Source organism: Haliaeetus albicilla, chromosome 14 (genome assembly GCF_947461875.1).
Source record: "Haliaeetus albicilla chromosome 14, bHalAlb1.1, whole genome shotgun sequence".
NCBI classification, from domain to species: domain Eukaryota; kingdom Metazoa; phylum Chordata; class Aves; order Accipitriformes; family Accipitridae; genus Haliaeetus; species Haliaeetus albicilla.
In genome coordinates, this window is record NC_091496.1 from 7,066,879 (window position 1) to 7,087,282 (window position 20,404).

General features: G+C 36.4%; 1 protein-coding gene across 2 annotated transcripts in view; it reads right to left on the reverse strand.

Moving 5' to 3' along the window:
• Positions 1 to 287: 287 nt before the first annotated feature.
• UPF2 (UPF2 regulator of nonsense mediated mRNA decay) overlaps positions 288 to 20,404 on the reverse strand; it is a 67,304-nt gene continuing 47,187 nt past the window's right edge. For both annotated transcript variants that reach the window (XM_069801604.1, XM_069801603.1), the window contains 5 exons: positions 19,574 to 19,672; positions 18,689 to 18,856; positions 13,215 to 13,356; positions 9,360 to 9,480; positions 288 to 1,588 (listed from right to left, as the gene is read on the reverse strand). In XM_069801604.1, coding sequence (XP_069657705.1) covers positions 1,579 to 1,588; positions 9,360 to 9,480; positions 13,215 to 13,356; positions 18,689 to 18,856; positions 19,574 to 19,672 — 540 coding nt within the window. In that variant the 3' untranslated portion in view covers positions 288 to 1,578. The remainder of the gene's footprint in view (positions 1,589 to 9,359; positions 9,481 to 13,214; positions 13,357 to 18,688; positions 18,857 to 19,573; positions 19,673 to 20,404) is intronic.

Sequence of the window (20,404 nt, forward strand, 5' to 3'; positions counted from 1 at the left end):
GAAGTCGCTTCTTTCAGAGCCACTGTCTGCATCTGACAGTTTATGTTATGTGAAATGATGATCTCGGTTTCAGAACTCCTTGCTAAACGGCAAGAAAATCTTTGCATTTACTAAGCATGCTTCAAGTATGTTTTTTGGTGCAGGAGTCCTCTTGCTTCGATAAAATCCCATCTATTCTTACGTAGCTTGTACGAAGCGCTGCCTGAGCTACAGCCCCATGACATACCACAAACTCTTCAAAACATCATTTCAGAAGAACAAACTCAATGTAAACAGACAGACACCAATTCTAAATTACAACACTTTATTGCAGCATTGGCAAAGGTCAGATTTCTGAAGCTGGTGAAGATCGGGCGGCATTTCTGTATGAAATGTTACAATTTTACAAGTCTCTCTTCCTACATGCAGAAACCAAAACCAGTGGTAAAAAGGATTTTAAAAGAGCTAGAAAAAAGAATTAGTAGTAACATACAGATGAGCTCTTTAACTCAATTAACTACCCTCTACCTGAAAGCAAACAAAAACCTATGCTAATAAATAACAGATTGTCAGAAACAGAACAAGAAACCTCATTTCTACTTAAAAAAAAAAATTCTACTTGTTTCCAGACTTAAATCTTTTTTCTTTTTTTTTTTTTTAACTTTTTTTTTTTTGTTTCAATAGACACAGAGGCTTATCAACCCATGAAGATCAACAAAATATTTGGATCCACTCCTTGACATCCTCCTGTTATGCTGACTGGCACATTTTGGTTTTCAATGATACATACAATGGGCTCAACTATATCCCTGTCCTTAGGCTGGTGTCAGGCTGTTCCAAGCAGTACGAGTCAACACCCTGTGTTAATCAACTTCACATTCTATTTTAAACCTTAACAGACATTTTGCCTCCTTGGCTCTCAAGTTTTTCACCCCTCCCCACTCCCCACCCTCTCTTTCTTGCTTGTCTGGCAGCAAAAGGCTATTCCTTAACCAAAAACCTTCTCGCTGAGGAGTGTTTGAGAAGAAGTTATCCCACTTGTCAGGGTTTTCTTTTAGATTTCACTGTTTGCTCTATGTTTTTCTACTATAGACTTGCAGCCCCCAAAGAATACCCTTCCAACACAAAATGCTCGATTCAGAGATAACGTAACTTGCGTCATTTAGAACTTTGTTCTCCCACACACTGAGCTGTCAAAGACCTTTTCCATTCCAGTGTAATCCATCTGAATTTCAGGTTGGTCTTTGTTTTCGCCAAGCTGCTCACTGGTTAAGTTAACCATCTCATTCATTTACTTCTGCTCTTATGAGAAAATTAACCCTCAACGCAGTTCCCATAACAAAAAGCTTTTTTTTTTTTTCTTTTTTTTTTTTTGGTAGGCCAGACTGGAAGCTTCCACTTGTTCTCTGTGGGGTTGAGGGGGGAAGAAGGGAGGCTGTTATTTCTGCCCCACGGCCCCAGCCTGTCCCAGGTTTCGATTTTGAACGCTCTAGACTGACATGCTGAGATGTGTCCACTGCTCTCATTTAATCGCTGGAGGACTCCACTATCCACAACATCAGAGATACAGGACCTAATGAAATGACACTTGCTGCTGGATCAACGTCTCCTAAGAACAGAAAGGAAAAAAAAAGTTTAATGTGAGATATTCAATACCGTGTGGGTTAGCAACCACTGGAATCAGCTGCTAGTGATTTTGATACCTGTTTAACCTCTATATATTAAAGTTACATATTTCTATTATCTGCACAAATTTTAAAAAAGACCACATCAGACAAAAGAAGGTACATAATCTATATCAGAAAAAGTCCCCTATGCAATCTCAGCAGATAAATCTAAAATTGTTCAGAAATAGACAGCGGCCTTATCCTCCCAGATGAGATGCTAAGCTACTTAAGTGCACAGCTAATTTGTGAATTTGTTGAAATACAATTGGTTTTAAACAGCATTCATTTTTTGTGCAGTTTCGTCATGTTTAGAAGCACTGCAGAAATGCTAGAGGGCTTTCTAGAGTCAGATAGTTGTTTAGAACATTTTTAGAGAATTGACAGTTGTATCAAAATCTCTGACCACCCCTTGTTCATGAAAAACACGTCTCTACCCAGAAAAAGCCACATTTAATTCTCTTACGAACACAAGTATGGATTGAAAAACTACACCAATTTGCAGACATGTGATTCAACAAGACCAGAGTAATCCAGCAGTAATGCTAATTTAATATCACTAACTTCAGCACAACTGTCAAGCTACTGTATCCGGGCTGGTTTTCAGTTGCTTTGCAGACTGCAAATTAAGATTTAGTAGTACAAAACAAAGTGAAAATCAGACATCTACAATTACACAAAAACTCCAGGGCTACACACCCAAGTCTTTTACCATGTAATCAAAACAGTTCATGTTTCTTTACATTAGTGCACAAACCTCACGCATTTGCTGAACAGTAATTTAATCTAAACCTAGTTTTTACTGAAAATCTTGCAAGAAAAATATTACAAGTATGTTAAACTGGACACAGTAACTTTTGTATTTCTTGTACCAGATAAAACTTTCACAGTAATTCTGTATTCTTATGTATTGCTTTGTTTTGTTATCCACTATCTGTGTATTTTACATAAACACTGTATATTTTTGTCAGGAAGTACTGAGCTGATGCATCACTAGAACTTACTGCAGCATCACTTCTCTTACTTGGTTTTAACCATCTTTTAGTGTTGTGTAAGACAACATTCCAATCTTTGTGGCACACTCAATATCAGGAACATCGGCTATGTGGTTGCAAAAGAAAGGAACTATAATTTTAACATATTTAGTAGAATGAGATTTCATTTGCAGAATGTTACAACTGAGAAGAAACTTCAAACATCAATGAATTGCAGAATTGTGCTTTTACCTCTCCATCTCCTTTAAAAAATTAATTCTACCATTGGTGGGGAGGGAAGGAGAAAGGCTAGGACTAGCTGCATGTCTCTAACTTCATAAAAACTACTCTCATCCAAAACAGCAGCTGCCATGGCATGTTGGTGGCAGATAAGGCAGAGTACGCAGTGTTTCAGTGGTTTAGGGCAAGATGCTGCTGGTAAAAATCTTAGCAGCAGTTCTTCCAAAAAGAGGTATTTCACACAACATTTCTCTCCAAATTAGTAAACTTGATCCAACCCCGTATTTGGCAAGATCAAACTTTGCAGTAGCTGTAATTAAAGACATCTTGAACTGTATGTGTAAAATGAATCAATTTTTTGCAACAACTCCCCCCACTTCCCTTCCCTACTATCAACACAGTAATTAATTTGTATAAAAATCTTATAGTCATCTTTTCAACACCACTGCTTAAGTATTAATACTGCCTACATACTCCATGTGCTAGAGAAACACACCGATACACTTTTACCTAACTATGGCTACAGTAGAAAACTGGAACATGTAAAGATGCACAGAAACATTATACATAGTATAGGCAAGGAAATAATCACAAATCCATTGCAGATGTGAAGTTGGGAGAACTAAGTCAGCAAGAAAACATTATGGCTTAAATTGAAACATGCCCAGGACAATGTATGAAATCAAGTCCCTTCTGCACATTGTTGACATCAAAAAAATTCTGAGTATTTCTTAACTTGTGAGATCTTTGAAATTAAATTTCACGCTTCTCCCTAATACCTTCATGTCCCTCCATCAATCCACAATACTCTATGCACTTCTGGAGTAATGTATTTCTTCACAAATTTCAGGAACCTTCCTTCTCATCCAAACACCTCCTCTCAAAACTCACTTGCTGCTTTGCTTTTCATGACTAATCTCAGCTTTGGTGATCCCTGTTCTCTCTCCCCTAATCACATCAACCAAGAACAGGAACATGAAATAGAAACACAATGAACACCTGGAATTTATTTTTCTGTTTTAAATATAATGCTCCTTCATGAACAGTTCTGTGTGTGCCTTATTCTGCTGAATGCGTTTTCTTGCTTTCAGATGCATGAGCTTTAGAGGGGGAGGCCAGTTCTTAAAGAGGAAACAGCATCTGAAGTTCAAACTCCTGCTCTGAACTGTTGCCTGCATGAACAGCAGAGATAATTTACAGAGACCGATCTTTGCTTTCAGCTCTCCTCCCACAAAAGTGGCCTTTGAGAATTAACAGTATGTATATATTCCTGTATACTGGCAAGAGAAGAAAAATACTGGAGAGTACCAACTTAAGTTCTGGGAAACTTAAATTCAAGTACCTCTCATGCCACAGCTTCTTTCTTGTTTCATAGATCTATGGAATTGGACAAAATATCACTTGTCTTCCACATGGGAGTGTGTGTGTTTATGTATCAGACCATGAGGTGACTTGATTCCACCATAACGAATGCAGTAACAGAGATTACAGACATATTGTACCTTAATAGGGGCTGGAGAGAAATTTCAACAAATGTAAAGGTGTTTAGAGTCATTCTGAACACATTACTACTGCTGGGGTGACTAAGTCGTCGACAGCAAAATTGGAAATTACATTCTGTAGAATGTTAACATAGCCATTTTGTATTGAAAAAAGTGTAGCACTAGATTTAAATAGCTATTATCAATTTAGCTTTGCAAGAATATATTCTCTGGAACAATCACATTTCAGAACATGTGTTTCTGGACTAATAAAATACTAAGGTGCCCTGGTCATTTCCTAACGAATCTGAATTATCAACTTCCATACTGTAAACACCACAGATTCAAATAATCCACAAAACCTAGACTCATCTAAGTAAGAGAATCTTAAGCTGTGCAAAAGCAAAGTATTCTGACAAAATCAAGTCAAAGTCATAGCATGCAAAGTGGGCTCTTATCAGGAAGGTGTTTGAGGATTGGTAGGTAGTTTCCAGAGGGCTACAAAGCTGCAGGGGGTTTTCTTATTATTTTGTATTGAAACAACTTGTTTAAACAAAGAGTCTTTATAAATGAGTATACTAATAACTAAAATCTTGCATTCATTTCCCTCTAAACTATAACTGTGATCAGGTCTCTCTTCACCTTTGCTGTATGGGTTAGACTTGCACCTACAATTGCAGAGCCCCACAAGCACCATATTGCCAAGACAAAACACCTGAGGAGCTGGCTTTTCTTATTCTTTCCTATTCAATTCCAGTGCAGTCCACCAAAAGAAGCTGCAGGTTTTGGACACCTCCCCCCCCCGCCCCCCTTCATATTCCTAACCTGGGCTTTCCTCCCATAAAACAGCTGAAAAGAGAGGTTGGAATTTCTCTGCTGAGTTTCAGTGGTTTTCATGGAAGGCTACACTAGCATGTGTATGTATTGGGGAAAAGAATGTAGTACAGAATCAAGAATGACAACTAAGAAAAGGTCAAGATTAAAATACTGGAGAAAAAGGTGAACTAAGCTAGCACACAAATAAAGCACTGAATTTTTTAGTATTTATATCTAGAAAGTGAAGATGGGAACCATTTCATCATAAAAATCTCTGAAGCAACTGTAAAATATTACTGCTAAACTAATGGCCTCTCAATTTTTTTTGAAAAGAATACAAGAGATCGTTGAAAATGACAACTAAAGATTTCAAAAGCAGCATGATGAACCAAGGGATAGATTTGTCAGTTCAAGACAGTGCCACACCAACACCCAAAAGTCTATCTGCTTTGAGAAAATGGCAATGATAGTCTGTGACAATCAGCTAGGCTGAGGCTAACAGAGAAATTGATTTAGGCTGCCCAAGACTTCTGGTATGTCAGTCAGAAGTGAATTCAAAGCTTCAAAATATAATATTGGTCAATACATCAACTATATAGCAGGTGATGTATGAAATGTGTTTGTCCAGTAGCTGAAACAGGATTTCCTGTTAAATTGACATTTTTCCTTATTATCTATACTCCGATTTTCCAGCATTAAATACTCTTTATTATGAGAATATTTAGCTAATAAAATCCTAGCATCCTGTTATTACCTTTATGCTTCATTTTTCTTTATTAAATGGGTTAAAGAGAAATAAGAGTCAGATGCAAATAGGAGACATGAAATTACCAATTAACTTGAATATGATTTAATTTGTCAGTTAACATCTGCATCCCAATGGGCCTTTTGACACAGACAGGTCCTCTTTCTTTACTATACTTTCAAAACAGCAGTAAGTTTTGAGGTTATTGCTTTTAATAAGGAGAGGTTTAACAAGTTAAACTTGGTAAGGTCCACTTCTCTATAGTCAAAATTTCTCACTTAAGTTCTTTTTTTCTTTCTTGGGAATCAATGTTTTTAAATAGATTTCATAAAATATGGTTATTTACATTTCACCTTATAAGCAAGCCATTTAATAGATCTCAATCCTCTTTAAACACAGGAAAAACACTTTTTTGAAGTGAGAAACTGTTCTCCAGAACTGTAAAATAACATTTTCATGATAATCCCATCACTGAAAAAAGTTACTTTTGTAAATCTCGTGTTTCCTGAAGGTATCAGTTTAACAGCTTGATAGCCAAAGTCCTCTTTTAATACATAAATGCTATGGAACTGGAGGCAAGAGTGAAAACTGTTGCCTTCCCAGTTCTGCTGAAGCAAATCAAGGAACCCTACTTTTAATGGAGTCACAGTACATTATCTTTAAGACCAGTAAGCGTTAAATGTACAAGTCCCAAAAACAATCTCCTCCTTGCAGGATGAGCAGGCCTTAAAACCTGAGGCTATACAAGCAGGCGATTACAAATAAACAGCAATAAACTCCAATTTTTGATCCAGCATTTTGCGCACATTAAATAATAAGAAATCTGACAAAGCCTGTAAATCTCATTTAATTCAATACAGAAAAAGGACATTAATAGATAACAAGTAAACACTGCAAAAGATTTCTCTCTTTTTTTTAAAGAAAATGCATGCTGCATCGCCACAGCCACTAATTCATTCTTCCATTTACTGTGGGTTTATCACAGGCAAAAGAGGTGACACATTTGTGGGTGGTTTTGGTTTTTTTTGGTTTGTTTTGGTTTAGCACCCCACTAGACCAAAACAGAATCACAGAAAAATTTAGGTTCAAAGGGCCCTATGGAAGTCATCTAATCCAGATCCTGCTGTGACAGCAGGGCTAACTGCAAAGCAAGATCCAGTTGTTCAAGGCCAAAAACATACAACAGAACCCAGTGCTGCCTTCATTAATTTTTGAATCATCCCTTATGATAGGCAGCTTTGGATTCAACTTTCTGAAAGATGTTTGAAACATGGTGCTTCAGACATGTTTAGCAACACAAAAGTAAAGGTAAAAACACCAAATCGATTCCTCTACTCTTAACACTACTTGAAATGCAATTAAGTCCTCATCCCAACCTTATCAGAACCTGTCAGATTGTACGTTACAATGGCATCAACCAGGAGATTTACTTGCTCAGATTATCTCTAACCTCAGGAAATTTAAAATAAAAAGTTGCATACCTTCAAGAAAGTAGCATACATTATATTATTTCCAATAAATTTGAATTACTATTGCAAGAAAATAATATATCAGTCATCTTCATACACAAAGAAGAAACAACCCAACTCAGCTCACTCATCACATAAGCGATAACATCTGTAATTACACAAACTGGTTCTATCATGTAGGAAAGCAAAAACTTCTCCAAACAGGTACTAAAATTAATAGCTCAGTTCCCATTTGCTCTCAGCAAATAGGCAGATACTCTAGTGTCCTCAGAGTCCATGGGGTAACTTCTTAACTAAAACATGAGGGTAGTCTGGGCATAGAGACTGCTGTTCACCCTTCAAAGTCAGAAGACAATCTTCAATATACGCTATAAATCAGAAGCTCTAAAAACATAGGCGAGAGACAATCTATAACAGAAGTGGTAAGCCATTGGTGGACCCACAATCTCCAGTAAAATAAATCTCTGCTTAAATATCTTTCAGTGGGGGTTAAGAAAAATAACATTCCCTTACTACAGGCTAAGATGGCTCAACTGAGGCATGACTGCAAGCCTGAGCATTGCACTATACAACAAATAAAATATGCCTGCTGAAACAAACTTCTTGGTCCCTGCTCTAAGGAGCTTACAGATTAAAAGGAACAAAGAGGAAATTACATAATACAAAACTACACGGGAATTGCAAGTGCATGGCTCAGTTATTTGAACAAGAAAACACTACTTAAACCGTTCACTGGACAATGTCTGACCTAGTTTACAGCAAAGTCCTAAACTACATTTTCCCTAAAACACTTGAAAATAAAAAGCTTTCAAGAGAACCACATTAAAAAAATCTGCAAATATCACATCTACTGGTCTGGCTGCTATGTTTAAAGAATAACTGCAGTGTGCTCCTCATACATGTTGCAAAGCACTTGGGAGAAATGACCAGTTGTTTATGAAACACCTGCAAGCATTACAGCAATTCACTGTAACTGAATAGTTTGTATTTCTATGACAGTATTAGGCCAGTGATACAAAAAAGCTAAACACACAGCACTGCTCATTTTATTGACTTATATCTGGTTAATTTAAAAAAAAAAAATTACTTTAAAATGCAGTCTGTTTTCAAAAGAGTTTTTTTTTTTTTATACAAGCAGTATCTGTATAGGATCTCAGTGGAGTGACTGACCATCAGGAAGTTATAAAATGCCTATAAAGACATATCAGAAACAAGTTGGTAGTGTTACTGTAACATAGGATTATTACATTAGCTTATTTCTAGTTTAGAAAGACAGACCCATTAGCAGGTAAACTCTCCCTTCCCACTTGCTGCTCCCATCTATCCACCTCCAAAATTAACTTGCAAAGAAAAGAGAAACATGAAAGCCATCTGCATTTCACCTGAAACTCTGTCTATTCAAATTTGCGCTGCAGGGTTAATTTAATGGTTTATTCTCAAGCTTACTCCAAGTGAGAAGAGACACATGGAGATATATTAAAGCTGTAGAATGACTATTAGGCAATCCAGAATGGCTCTTTTCATGTTAATACTGCTTTTGGTATGCTCTTGCACACCATAAATCAAAGGTTCTCCTCCCCCCTCCCCACCTTTATTTTCTTTCCATTCAGGGCTTCAAATACAGAGGTATAGCTCACAAATTCACCAAACTGAAAGAGCACAACAGAATTTCTCTAGATATTTTTGAGTATCCTCTGCCCCCTCTCATTGAGAAATCAACTTGCATCTTTTCCCCTATAAAAAGAGGCTCAGACTACCAGCCATTTCAGAACTGAAAAAATAATCCTCTGGCTTCCAAGCCTCTGTCAAGGATGTATTTATGGACGCTGTGTTAGAAGCACAAAACACTGCTCCGTATTTTAACAGAATACTTTAGAATGGAAACTACTAACAAATGCACTTGCACTACACAGATCATTATCTCTTTCAATTATGAAGCTAATTACTTGCCTAGAACCAGAATTACCACATTTAAAGGAAGATTGTCCTACCTCCCACCAGTTTTAAAGATTAGATCTGCATTAGGTGCTCCCTTCGGATGCTGGTAACGAGGCCGCCGTTCACGATTAGTATTTGCTGGAGCTGGACGCTGTGCCAGAGACTGCAACATTTCTGTAATTTTGTACAGAAGAAAGTTAAATACGTTTATCTATGCATCTTTTTAAAGAGGAATTTACACAAGCACATTTCACTGACATGTAGTAAAAGAGACACCTTATTTACACTTTGCTATACTTTAGGGTTAACACTCCTCAAGTTATTCCACAATAGCTATTTTTAAAAAAGTTACTAAATTGCGTAGACAGCTTTGACAAATCCAAGCTACCCGGTAATATGAACTTGCATTTCCAGATGTTCTTACAGAAGGAACTGCCAGCAATGGTTTTCATCAGAGGTGCTTAAAGAAAGGAGCTGTGACCTTTTCTTTCTAAGCATATCAACCACCACTTTCTTTATCAATGATCAGGGACAAAGCTTCACAGCAGTATGAGAAGCCACAACATTAAACTACCCTGAAATAGTAACAATTGGACAATGTTGCTGCCAATTAAAGACCCAGCAAGAAACCTGTCCTAAAATTAGGCATTGAGAAGTCAGGTATTTAAGTCTAAGCTAACCATAATAGGATCCTTTTACAGAGCAGACAGGCACCTGAAGAGAGTGACTCAGCTGACCTACATTACACCAGCTGTCCCATGGATGGAGTTTTTCACTTTATTATCAGTGGGAAAAAAATAGGTGGGTGCAGAAAGAAGCCTACACTAACCAGTTTAGCACTGGACATACAACTTTTGGGCAGTTCAAGCTAGGTTAAGTACTGTATTTTGGCATTCGGTAAAACTTAATTTCTAAAATTTAATTTCATTTTTTAAATAATAAAAAATTGCTCTTTACCAGGCTAAGTTAATGGTTATTAAGTACCCAATATAATTACAAATACATCATAGGAACCTCCACATAACCTCTGCCTGTATGTTAGTACATCTAATGGAAAGTATTTCCGACAGTCCACCTGTGCAAGAATCTACATTACTCAGCAAACAGACAGATGGAATAAATGAAGGGGAAAAGAGGAATAAGCTGTTAAGCAGATTATGTTTGAAAGTCTGCTGTCTGGTTCCCTAATCTCTGGTAATCTCACTGGAGACACATACCCATCATCTGCTAGAAACAAACTTCCACTACTCTCACAATGACTTGCACAGGGCAAAACTAGAGACTAATGAGATTCTCTCACCATTTACAAAATGCACATGAAGCTTTCAGCAAGGTATCCACCCAATCTTTGAGAAACTGGGAAACTATGAATGATTTAATATACAATATTGGTATCAAGAGTTAATAAAACATGTATTCACGCTCTGTATACTCCTCTATCAACACCTGGAAAAGGCAAAGAAAGCCATTCAACACACTGACAGTCCATTTTTGTAAACATCATGAAATGGCATCCTTCAAAACAATTCTGTATGCCAGGAGAGATCTCTGTTGGCAATGACAAGACCCAGGAAGAAAATAAGAAGAGATTATGGTACATTGCCAGCCAGGTGCTAGAAGCAAGCAATGAACAAGCACGTGTGTGCATGCCTGTCTCTCCTGTTTTCCACGTTGTAGGTGAAAAAATATTGGGGTTTTTGAAAAGCTAGTAACTGAGAAGTTGAGTAATTGGGAAGGTAACAGAAGGAAGAAATGTCATGGGAGCACAATGTATTAGCTAGGCCAAAGGCATGTCACTCATCTTTGGTTTTAGTGAAGAAAAAAAATAATCTACGCAGGAAAACACCAGTCTAAATGAGAGTCACCCAGTTCTTAATACTTCTTTAAATTAAAAACGTTTGTAATACTAGTAAACATTGCTGAAGTATTAAATAATTATCTGATACTACTTTGAAGTACATCAGTGAACTTTCATCTGTTAGCTACCCTGTACAGATGAAAACAACCCACAAATGTACATGCCAATGTTAGGACAATCCTGAGGCATTCTTCCAGAAATTTTGAGACTTATTCCTCCCTTGGTAACTTCAAAGGCTGAAACAGAAATTTAAAACCAACTCTTTCTTTCAATGGGTACGTACCAACTTGTTACAGGCAAGCTGACTCTTTTCAGTAACAATCAACTGCACAAATCTACATTAAAAAAATAGTTCCAAAGAGGAATGTAATTCGGCCTGTTTAACTTAACCTGAATAAAAGGTCCTTTTTAGTTTGGTTTAACTGTGTATATTACCCAGGTTAATAAAAAGAGTCAACAGGTGTTTTAAAAATGGATGTGAATTACGGAAAACCCTCTTTCTTCTGTGTTGATTTTCCTCCTGTATTAGTGCTTTATACACACCTAGAAAATCTATGAGAAAGTAAAAAAAAGCCTATTACTAGTTATCAATTGGTATCAGTTGTCCGATTCATTTCTCTTGGACAAAATCAATGTGATACTTTTTTGAATAAGAAGCACAATTGCTCACAATAAAATCCTACATTAAACAGACTGATTTTAAAGATACTGACAAAGTCATATGACGAGGCATAAAAACCCAAATGCCCCAACCAGTAAAGATATCAGAAATACCATTAATGAGGAAAAACCCACAAAAAGTCTGAGGAAAGCACTTAAATGTCTAATTCTAGAGTCTACTGTTTCTCTTGCTTTTTCATAAGTGGGCTTTATAACAGGGGAGGGTCTCAGAAAAGAAGTTTTTAAAGCTGATTATGATGTTTAATACTAAGAATATATTGCGTTACCATTTCAGAGCTCTGTAGGTACTCACTTTGGAAAAATACTCCTTTTTACAATTACAAGTTTACTTCTTGTACTATCAAAGTTCCGAAAGGAATGTTAGATTCCATAGTGTTTTTAGAATTAGAGCTGCTTTAATTTAAATTTGCTATTTCTTGATGAATAATGACCTTTCACTAAATACCTTAAATGAGATTTCCTGCTAATTAACTACTTATACTGTGATTACCACCAGACTGCAACATCTTTAAAAAAAAATAGAGCAAGAACTTTGGAGAAGTTAAATGGAAATACTAACCTAATAACTGAATACCATCAGTTCTATTGGTCTGGCTTTGTTTACTATCTGAGTACACCAAGGAAAGTTGAGTCTGAAAAACCAAAACAAACGAAACCACCCAACAACCAAACACATCAAGTGCACCAGTTTAGGGGCTATATGATCTGTTGTATTAACTGTTTGCTTCAATCTGTCCAGGTTCCAAAATGCCTGACTGTGACTTACCTATCTTTAAAAGTAATTGGTAAGAAACCTTCATTCTGTTAATATATTCTTATGCTCCAGATTTGTAGCACTCCTAGAACCTTTAGCAATATGAAGCTGAGGTGACAGTTTTTATTTCTCAGGTGAAGGTTACCTCTTAGTATTTGCAAGTCTTAGTGAGCCTGATGAAGATTCTAAATACTATTAACATCTAAAATACCCATGAATATCTAAAAAGCAGAGTTTAAGTTGCACAGAATTAATTCCTCTTGTACCCAACTCAATTGTCTTGCAGTAATGGAGACAATGCCACAAACATCAGATTAATTTTGTGTTATCTTATTTTTAAGGAAACAGTCTCAGTTCTTCCCCTTTCCCAAAATAAATGGGAATGCTGAGATTTGAGGCCCACTTGAAAACTTCCTTTCATGGAAGAGCTATAAAAACTTCAAGTACAGAGACCACGGAGTAAAAATAATGAATGACTGAAACTAAAATACAGGTTTCCCATGAAGCATTGCAAATCAATGTTTAGAACTTGAACTGCTAATTATCACAAATAATATTTTCTGTAGATCCATGAAAGTTCCTCTGAAAATAAAAAATACTTGGTGATTTTCTTACCCTGGTAGTCCTCTTGCTCTTGCCGTTCATTGATATCCAAAGTGAGCTTTTTCATCCTCATTCTCTCCTCCTGTTCAGCTTGCTGTTGGTTCCAATGGTTTGCAGCAAGTTGGGAAGACATTGGTACATTTAGGATCTTAAACTGCAAATGAAAATAAGTTTAAGTGCCCAGCACAGAAAAAAAAACAACCACAAAACAATCCAAAATACAGAAGGGTTATGCTTATTTCTAGGTTATTGTGATGAGAGACTTTCTGCAGAAGTTTCTACTGGAAAGTGTGTTTGTTGGTTTTATTTGTTTTTAAACTCTATTTCACATAAGGAAGCATGAAAAAATACAAGATATTTAGACCTCCTAAAGACACAGAGAACATACAAAAAAGGCTGATGTACTGCTAAGGCAAAAGACTATTACACATACTATTTATGGGAATAAAACTGATTAACTTTCACCAGGAACACATAGCTATATGCTTTATTTCTTATTTTCAAACAAGCCGATACCCTCACAGTGAATTACACTGGTCTTGAGATAAAAGCACCATAGCTGGCTCAGAAAGCTGCATCTCCCTCCAAAGGTCTCTACCTTCCAAAGAGATGAAGCCCCCGAGCAGAATTTCTACTATTATCCCTTGTAATAACAGAGGAGAAATGTTCCAAGCATTCCAGATATCCCCCAGCACTCCTTGGCCAGTACTTTTTATGAACAATTCTAGCTCCACAGTGGTGCTTATTAGTCTGGAGACAACTGCGGTGTCAAATTTAATCTCTTCCTCCTCCCCCACACCCAAACATCCACATTCAACACAATGTAGCTTATGGCAAATCAGATAAAGGTAAATTTGGTAGTCCTCCTACAGAAGTACCCTCTCTCTAAATAACACAGCTGAGATTTTCAGAGAGGCATAGGGAAGATGCTTTCTTTTTCCCCAGACTCAGAAAATCCAAGTTTTTATTTCCACAGAAAATTTTTTTACAATTGTTCCAAAACAGAGAAGTGATCCTTCATCTTATCTGCAATTGAAACAGTAGTTTTCAGAAACCCCTTAATGCTAAAGTTTGTGAACTCATTTAGAAAAATCTCGCTTCCTACTTCTAATGGACATGCAGTTGAAGGAAGTATTACCATACTTATGTAGGGTAATGCATTTAAGGATAATCATTCTCAATATTCCACAAACCACTCTGAATCCTGCTGCTTGTTCTTGTCATCTGAGATCTACTTCCACAGAAATAGAAGCAGAGCAAATTTCTAAGTGTTTTTTTCTGCTACAGTGTCAAAAGCTGCAGACAGATACATTATCAGGAGAAGGTATATAGTAAAAGCAAAATCCTCACTGCATACAGTTAGTATTTAATACAATAATTACTAAGAAATCTCAGGGTATCTATTAGACAGTAGTGCCCCGCTAACAGCAGACAAATGATGAGCGTGAGAAGACATCAAGTACCCTCAGACGCAGCATGTGAAAGTAAACTGTTTGAAACAGTTAAGACAGACTCTTGCAAAGATCTGAGAAAAACCTGAGTACAGTGAAGATTTATTTAGATGAGACAAATCAGGCAAAAGATTTGTTGGGGTTTTTTGGGGGGTGGGGGCTGTAATAGCATATTATATTGAACATAAATACAAGCTTGTTATTAAGGTGTGTGGGGAAGAATAAAAATGAAAGCTCTTGAAATTCCAACAGAAAAGTAAGCTTTAGTCACTTATTGCAGAGCAGACTATGCATGTTCCTAGATATTGTCAAATGAATTTCACACAAACTATGCAAATAACTAACCCATTAGCAGCTTTGTATGGTAAAAATCATTCCTTAGCTTCACCATTAAGCTCCCCATCCATCTTAATATGTCCTTTATATTTTATCTGTTCTATGGATTTATCAGCTTAATGGGACTGCTAAGTGTTTTCAGACAGGATGCTTAAAGTAGAAAAAAGAAAACTGAAATATAGAAGGGTGCAAATGAAAGAAACCGATACAAAACCCAACAGACTAGTAATTAACAAAATATCACTGAGTCACTATCTCAAGGCAATCAGACAGTTGCCATTGAAATCAAATCACTGATGACAATTACTAAAGGATATGATGATTACAGAGTGTCCTGGTTTAGGCTAGAATAAAGTTGATTTTCTTCCTAGTAGCTGGTACAGTGCTGTGTTTTAGATTTAGAATGAGAATAATGACGACAGCAACAACTGAAAACGTCAGTGTGTTAAGTAGTGTTTGTACTAAGTCAAGGATTTTTCAGCTTCTCACACCCAGCCAGCAAGAAGGTTGGAGAGGCACAAGAAGCTGGGAGGGGACACAGCCAGGACAGCTGACCCCAACTGGCCAAAGGGATATTCCATACCATGTGACATCATGCCCAGTATATAAACTGGGGGGAGTTGGCCTGCGCGCACCACAGCTTGGGGATTGGCTAATCATTGGTCAGCTGGTGGTGAGCAATTGCATTGTGCATCACTTGTTTTGTATATTCTAGTAGTAGTAGTAGTATTTTCCCTTCCTTTTCTGTCCTATTAAACTGTCTTTATCCCAACCCACAAGTTTTACTTTTTTTTTTTTTTTTCTCCTTTCCAATTCTCTCCTCCATCCCACGGTGGTGGCAGGGAGTGAGCGAGCAGCTGTGTGGTGCTTAGTTGCTGGTTGGGGTTAAACCATGACACTGAGCAAGCAAAATATTTCCAATTTGTAAATAGTGAAGAGGTGTATCAAAAACCTCTTATAAAATCTGTGAGATAGGGACAGAACATAAGGACTTCACTTAGAAGATGGCAAACTGGAGAAAGATAAAAAATAATTCAGAAAATGAGATTGCAGAGTACATAAAAATGTCACTGAGATAAAGAACTCCACATTCAAGGACAGACTTGACCATTTCATGGATATTACTGTTCTTTTATGGAACCTTCCTAAAAATCTTTCAAATGAAAGGAAATCTTTGCCTTAGGTATTAACCAAATTTCTTGACACTAGGTGACTTGCTTTTACTGTCTAAATCTCACTTTAGTTCATACCTACATGGAATAACTTCTTGGACAGTTTTATAAATATCAAATGGTATTAGATAGACCTCAGCTCCAATCCCTTATGATGGCAATATTTCTTTATTTCCCTTTGGTCTGTCATGGCTTGTGGATAAATCATGATGCCGTAGTCTAATTTCCAATAACCATGTTCAGTTCTACTGCTACTAGTTTTGTAAGTTTTCTCATACAATTTCTTTGCTATAGCTGACAGGTGAAAAAAACCAGACATCAATTGCAAGACACTAGTCTACCCAATATCCTTGCTATCGCCTGTTTCTGTAAATCAGTATGACAGAAAAAAAGATAAAATATGGTGTCCTTGTTACTACCAGCCTGCAATGACTATTAATTCAGGTTGTACGCTGCTGGTAAATAGCAGTTAGTTGTTCTTGTGTTGCCTCAAAAAGCTAGTTGTCAATGCTCCACTAAAATCTGGCTGAATAACTGGTATGTGAACTGAGTATTTAGTGACCAGACCTCAACTACCAATATTAACCTCCAGAAGGAAGCACAGCATATTCCATTTTCATCAGTAAGTACTTTCTTACAGCAAAGATTTCTAGTTTCAGCACTGTTGACAAAGAACACACAGACCAAACCAATTGCTAACATAGCAAGTGATTAGGTTGATGTATAGTGAGGTGGTGGCGCTTATCATTCCAGTAACTGTGCAGACAAGAAGTTACTTACAGCTGTCCAGGTTGTCTGCAAACTCCTTTTGACTGTTTTTAAAAAGCTGAAAGTTTACAACTGTAACTTAACAGTAAGGTATGCATCCATCACTTCAAAACTCTGTGCATATTCTGCTCATGCAGATTTCAAATAAAGTAGTATAAGAAAGAATAATTATTTTCTTTTCAACTCCACCTCTTCTTTCCTGCTTATTTTTCTGTTAAAACTGACTACTAAGACATAGGGTTTTTTTCTGAATACAGAACTATGGACAAAGAAGCCTTTCACTGACTCAAGAACTGAAATAGTCTGTAAAGCAACTGTTTTCTACATTTCTAGAAACACCGAGAGGAGTTTTGGCAGGAAGAGCCTACTCCCAAAACCAAATATCAGGGGAGGAATGGAGAAAACTCCTGAACAAGTTCTGCTTTCTTTTTAAGCCACATGTTGGCAATAATTTCCCCTCACACAGAATACGAAGATCCTAAAATTCTTGGTAACTACAGATACTCCCAGTAAATTATCCTCAAAAACCTAAACACCATTTTTTAAAATAGAGTTCTCTTAAATCCCTTCTCAGTCCAATGACAACAGTTAAAATTCTGCACTCAAAACTTCTGTAGAACTTTGTATACCACATTCAAGTTCCAGGAAAACAGAATAACCAAACAAATGTAGTAAGGAAATCAGTTAATCATCACTACTAAATGCAAGTATGTATGTGCTCAAATATGTATCGCCACTGACACTTTCAAAGTGCTTACTTTGCACAGCACATGCTCATTAGTTCAAGTGTTTAATGAAAGGAGACCTTCTCACTTTCTACGTGGATTTTTGAAGTATCTTTCATATGAAGGAAGAGAAAGACTCTACTTCAGGTTTATATACCTCAACCATTAAACTACTGTCACTATTCAGGTAACAAGTAGTGACATGGATCTAAATACTTGAAAGGTACAGATGCACAGAATGAAACAGTGCCTTGGTTTTGCTTTCCATCTAGACTCATCATTTTCACCACCAATTTATACAACTGAAATGAAAAGCCTTCTTTAAAAGATCTAAACCATGACGAGAAATGCATGTGGAATGCGTTAGGAATTAATTTGTATACTATGCATTTGCTGACGTACGAAAATTCAAACATATACTGGAAAAAAGAGCCAAGACAAATATAAAGCTTGGCTGCACGAAGGAAGGAATTTATTTGTTTTATCAACATGATTGCCAGTTAAGTTTCTCTGAGAGATTCACTCAGTGTGTTCTGGAATAGTCCCCTAAAAATGTCTTCAGAGATAATGACTTTTTCTGCGAGTTGAACAAATTCAGCCAAATGGCAGTTACTTAGGAAATGGAATTTAGCAAATGCCACATATCTTGATTTGAAGCTGAAAGCGTTTTCAGAAAAATCCGTAGAATCTTGAAGATTCTGGAATATTTTTTTTTCCCCCCTACTCCTTTCAACATTCAGTGGCTAAAATACATGTAAGACATACCACTGTCCTACTGGTGTAATTACCAAACATAATTAGTAATGGTATAATTTAACCACAGAATTTTTCTACATGATTTCTACTAACAACCAAGAATTCTAAGAAACTACATATGGTAATTTCTATTTATCAAAATAAAGTTGTCTGTATGTCATTCTGAGAAAAGGATGAAAAAAAAATTTCTGTGACTTCAAAAGTCAGAGTGTGACTTTCAAAAAAGTGAAAGGAGTTTATTTATTTAAACAATATCTATACCTTATGTGAACTCTTACCTGCTGTTTGTTGCCTTTTCGTGTTAACATGACAAATGGCATTGTATCTCCAGACTCTGACTCTCCTTCCCCACCTCCAAGTGGGGGACCCTTCTTGAGCTGACTTTTGAGATGTAGAGGAATAGCAACATCCAACTGATGTACTTTAACAGATTCACCACTCCGTTGCTATTAAAAAAAAAAAAAGAAGTAAATTCTATAAATGATCAGATGCTAAAAATGTCAGCCAGTCTGGCAACATTCATATTATCATGACTGAGAAAAGGTTTAACCTTCCAGGAAAAGAGTCATATAAATAAATGTATTCAGTTTTATTGCATTTTCCTTTGGTTTTCTTGCTTGTGAAGACAAGGGACAGAATACTTCAAGTTTTAAAGGAATTCTGAATAACAAGCTTTTAAGGAAAGAAATCTAGAGACTTGATTAGACACAGTTGAGAATGGATGTTCTACATTCACGATTTTTTTGTAGCATCTTATTAATGTACTCCTTATACAGGGCTTGCTATACTCAAATATTTACCAGATGTGACTGGAAAAAAAGGACTTAAAGGTTATGTAAATTTAAATGCAGCTACATTTTAAACATATTAAAACCTAAGTTTGGCTAGTCTATCATAGACTCAGAACCATTGCATAGTATCAGTTATTATTTATCCAGTAAAATATGTTAACACATCATATATTCACTGGGCAAACAATACAATTAACAGCTATTTTACTAAAAGCTACTTATCCAAACATATCAATTGCAGACAAAAGGCCACATCTAAGAAAAAAATCTGTGTTCTTTAGTATGGTAGGCTAAGCATTAATCACTTACAAAAAAATAATCAAATACAGTTAGCTGTACAGCAAGTTACATTAAGAAAATAAATACTTATACCTGAAGATTTTCCAGCATCATTTTATCCAATGCCTGAATGAAGTCCTCATCTTCTGCACAAGGGACATGCTTAAGTCCTCCTCCTTTAATCATTACTTCCTATTGCAGTGGGAAAAAAACCCTTCTGTTACATTAGTTTCAGAAATATGAATATCCAGTCTAGAAATAAGTGGAAAAATATCCTTATTGCTTCCATATAATAAATAATCAAAAGCTTTAAAAAAATAAATTGTTAAAGAAAAAAGTTTTCAGCCTGGATTATTTTCTTGAAGAAATATTTCCTGACATTTATTGCATCTATTATTATGAAGGCTGGCCACTTCTAATATCCTGACATACCAGCATATGTGTACAGATGCATATGTACACATTCCAGATATGGCAACAATACAAAGAAAAATCTCTATCCCTACCACACCTAATTTAACTGATTTTTTCATTAAGTCCATAAAGTTAGGTGGTCTTTTCAAGACAAATACTATCCTTCAGTATTTGGAAAGCACAATGCTACAACAAAAATATTTAAAGTCAGTACCCCAACACATTGTTCTGTAATGATCGTTACTTTCCTTACTATGTAACTGCAATTCAGGCTCAACCGGACGGGCTCTTTTGCTACAGATGTTATGATCTGCCAATCTCAAATTAGCATTTTAGGAGTTTTTCACTTCTTGGTTTGTCTCCTTTTCAGTTTTGAGATGTAGTGGAGTGTAACTAGTTTACCTTGTTGTATTATATCAGCTTGCTGGCATTGCAAACCCATCATTTATGCAAGCTTTTCCAGTCTAGCTACCTGTGAAAGTGCACAGTCCTATGAAAACATGTTGTAGT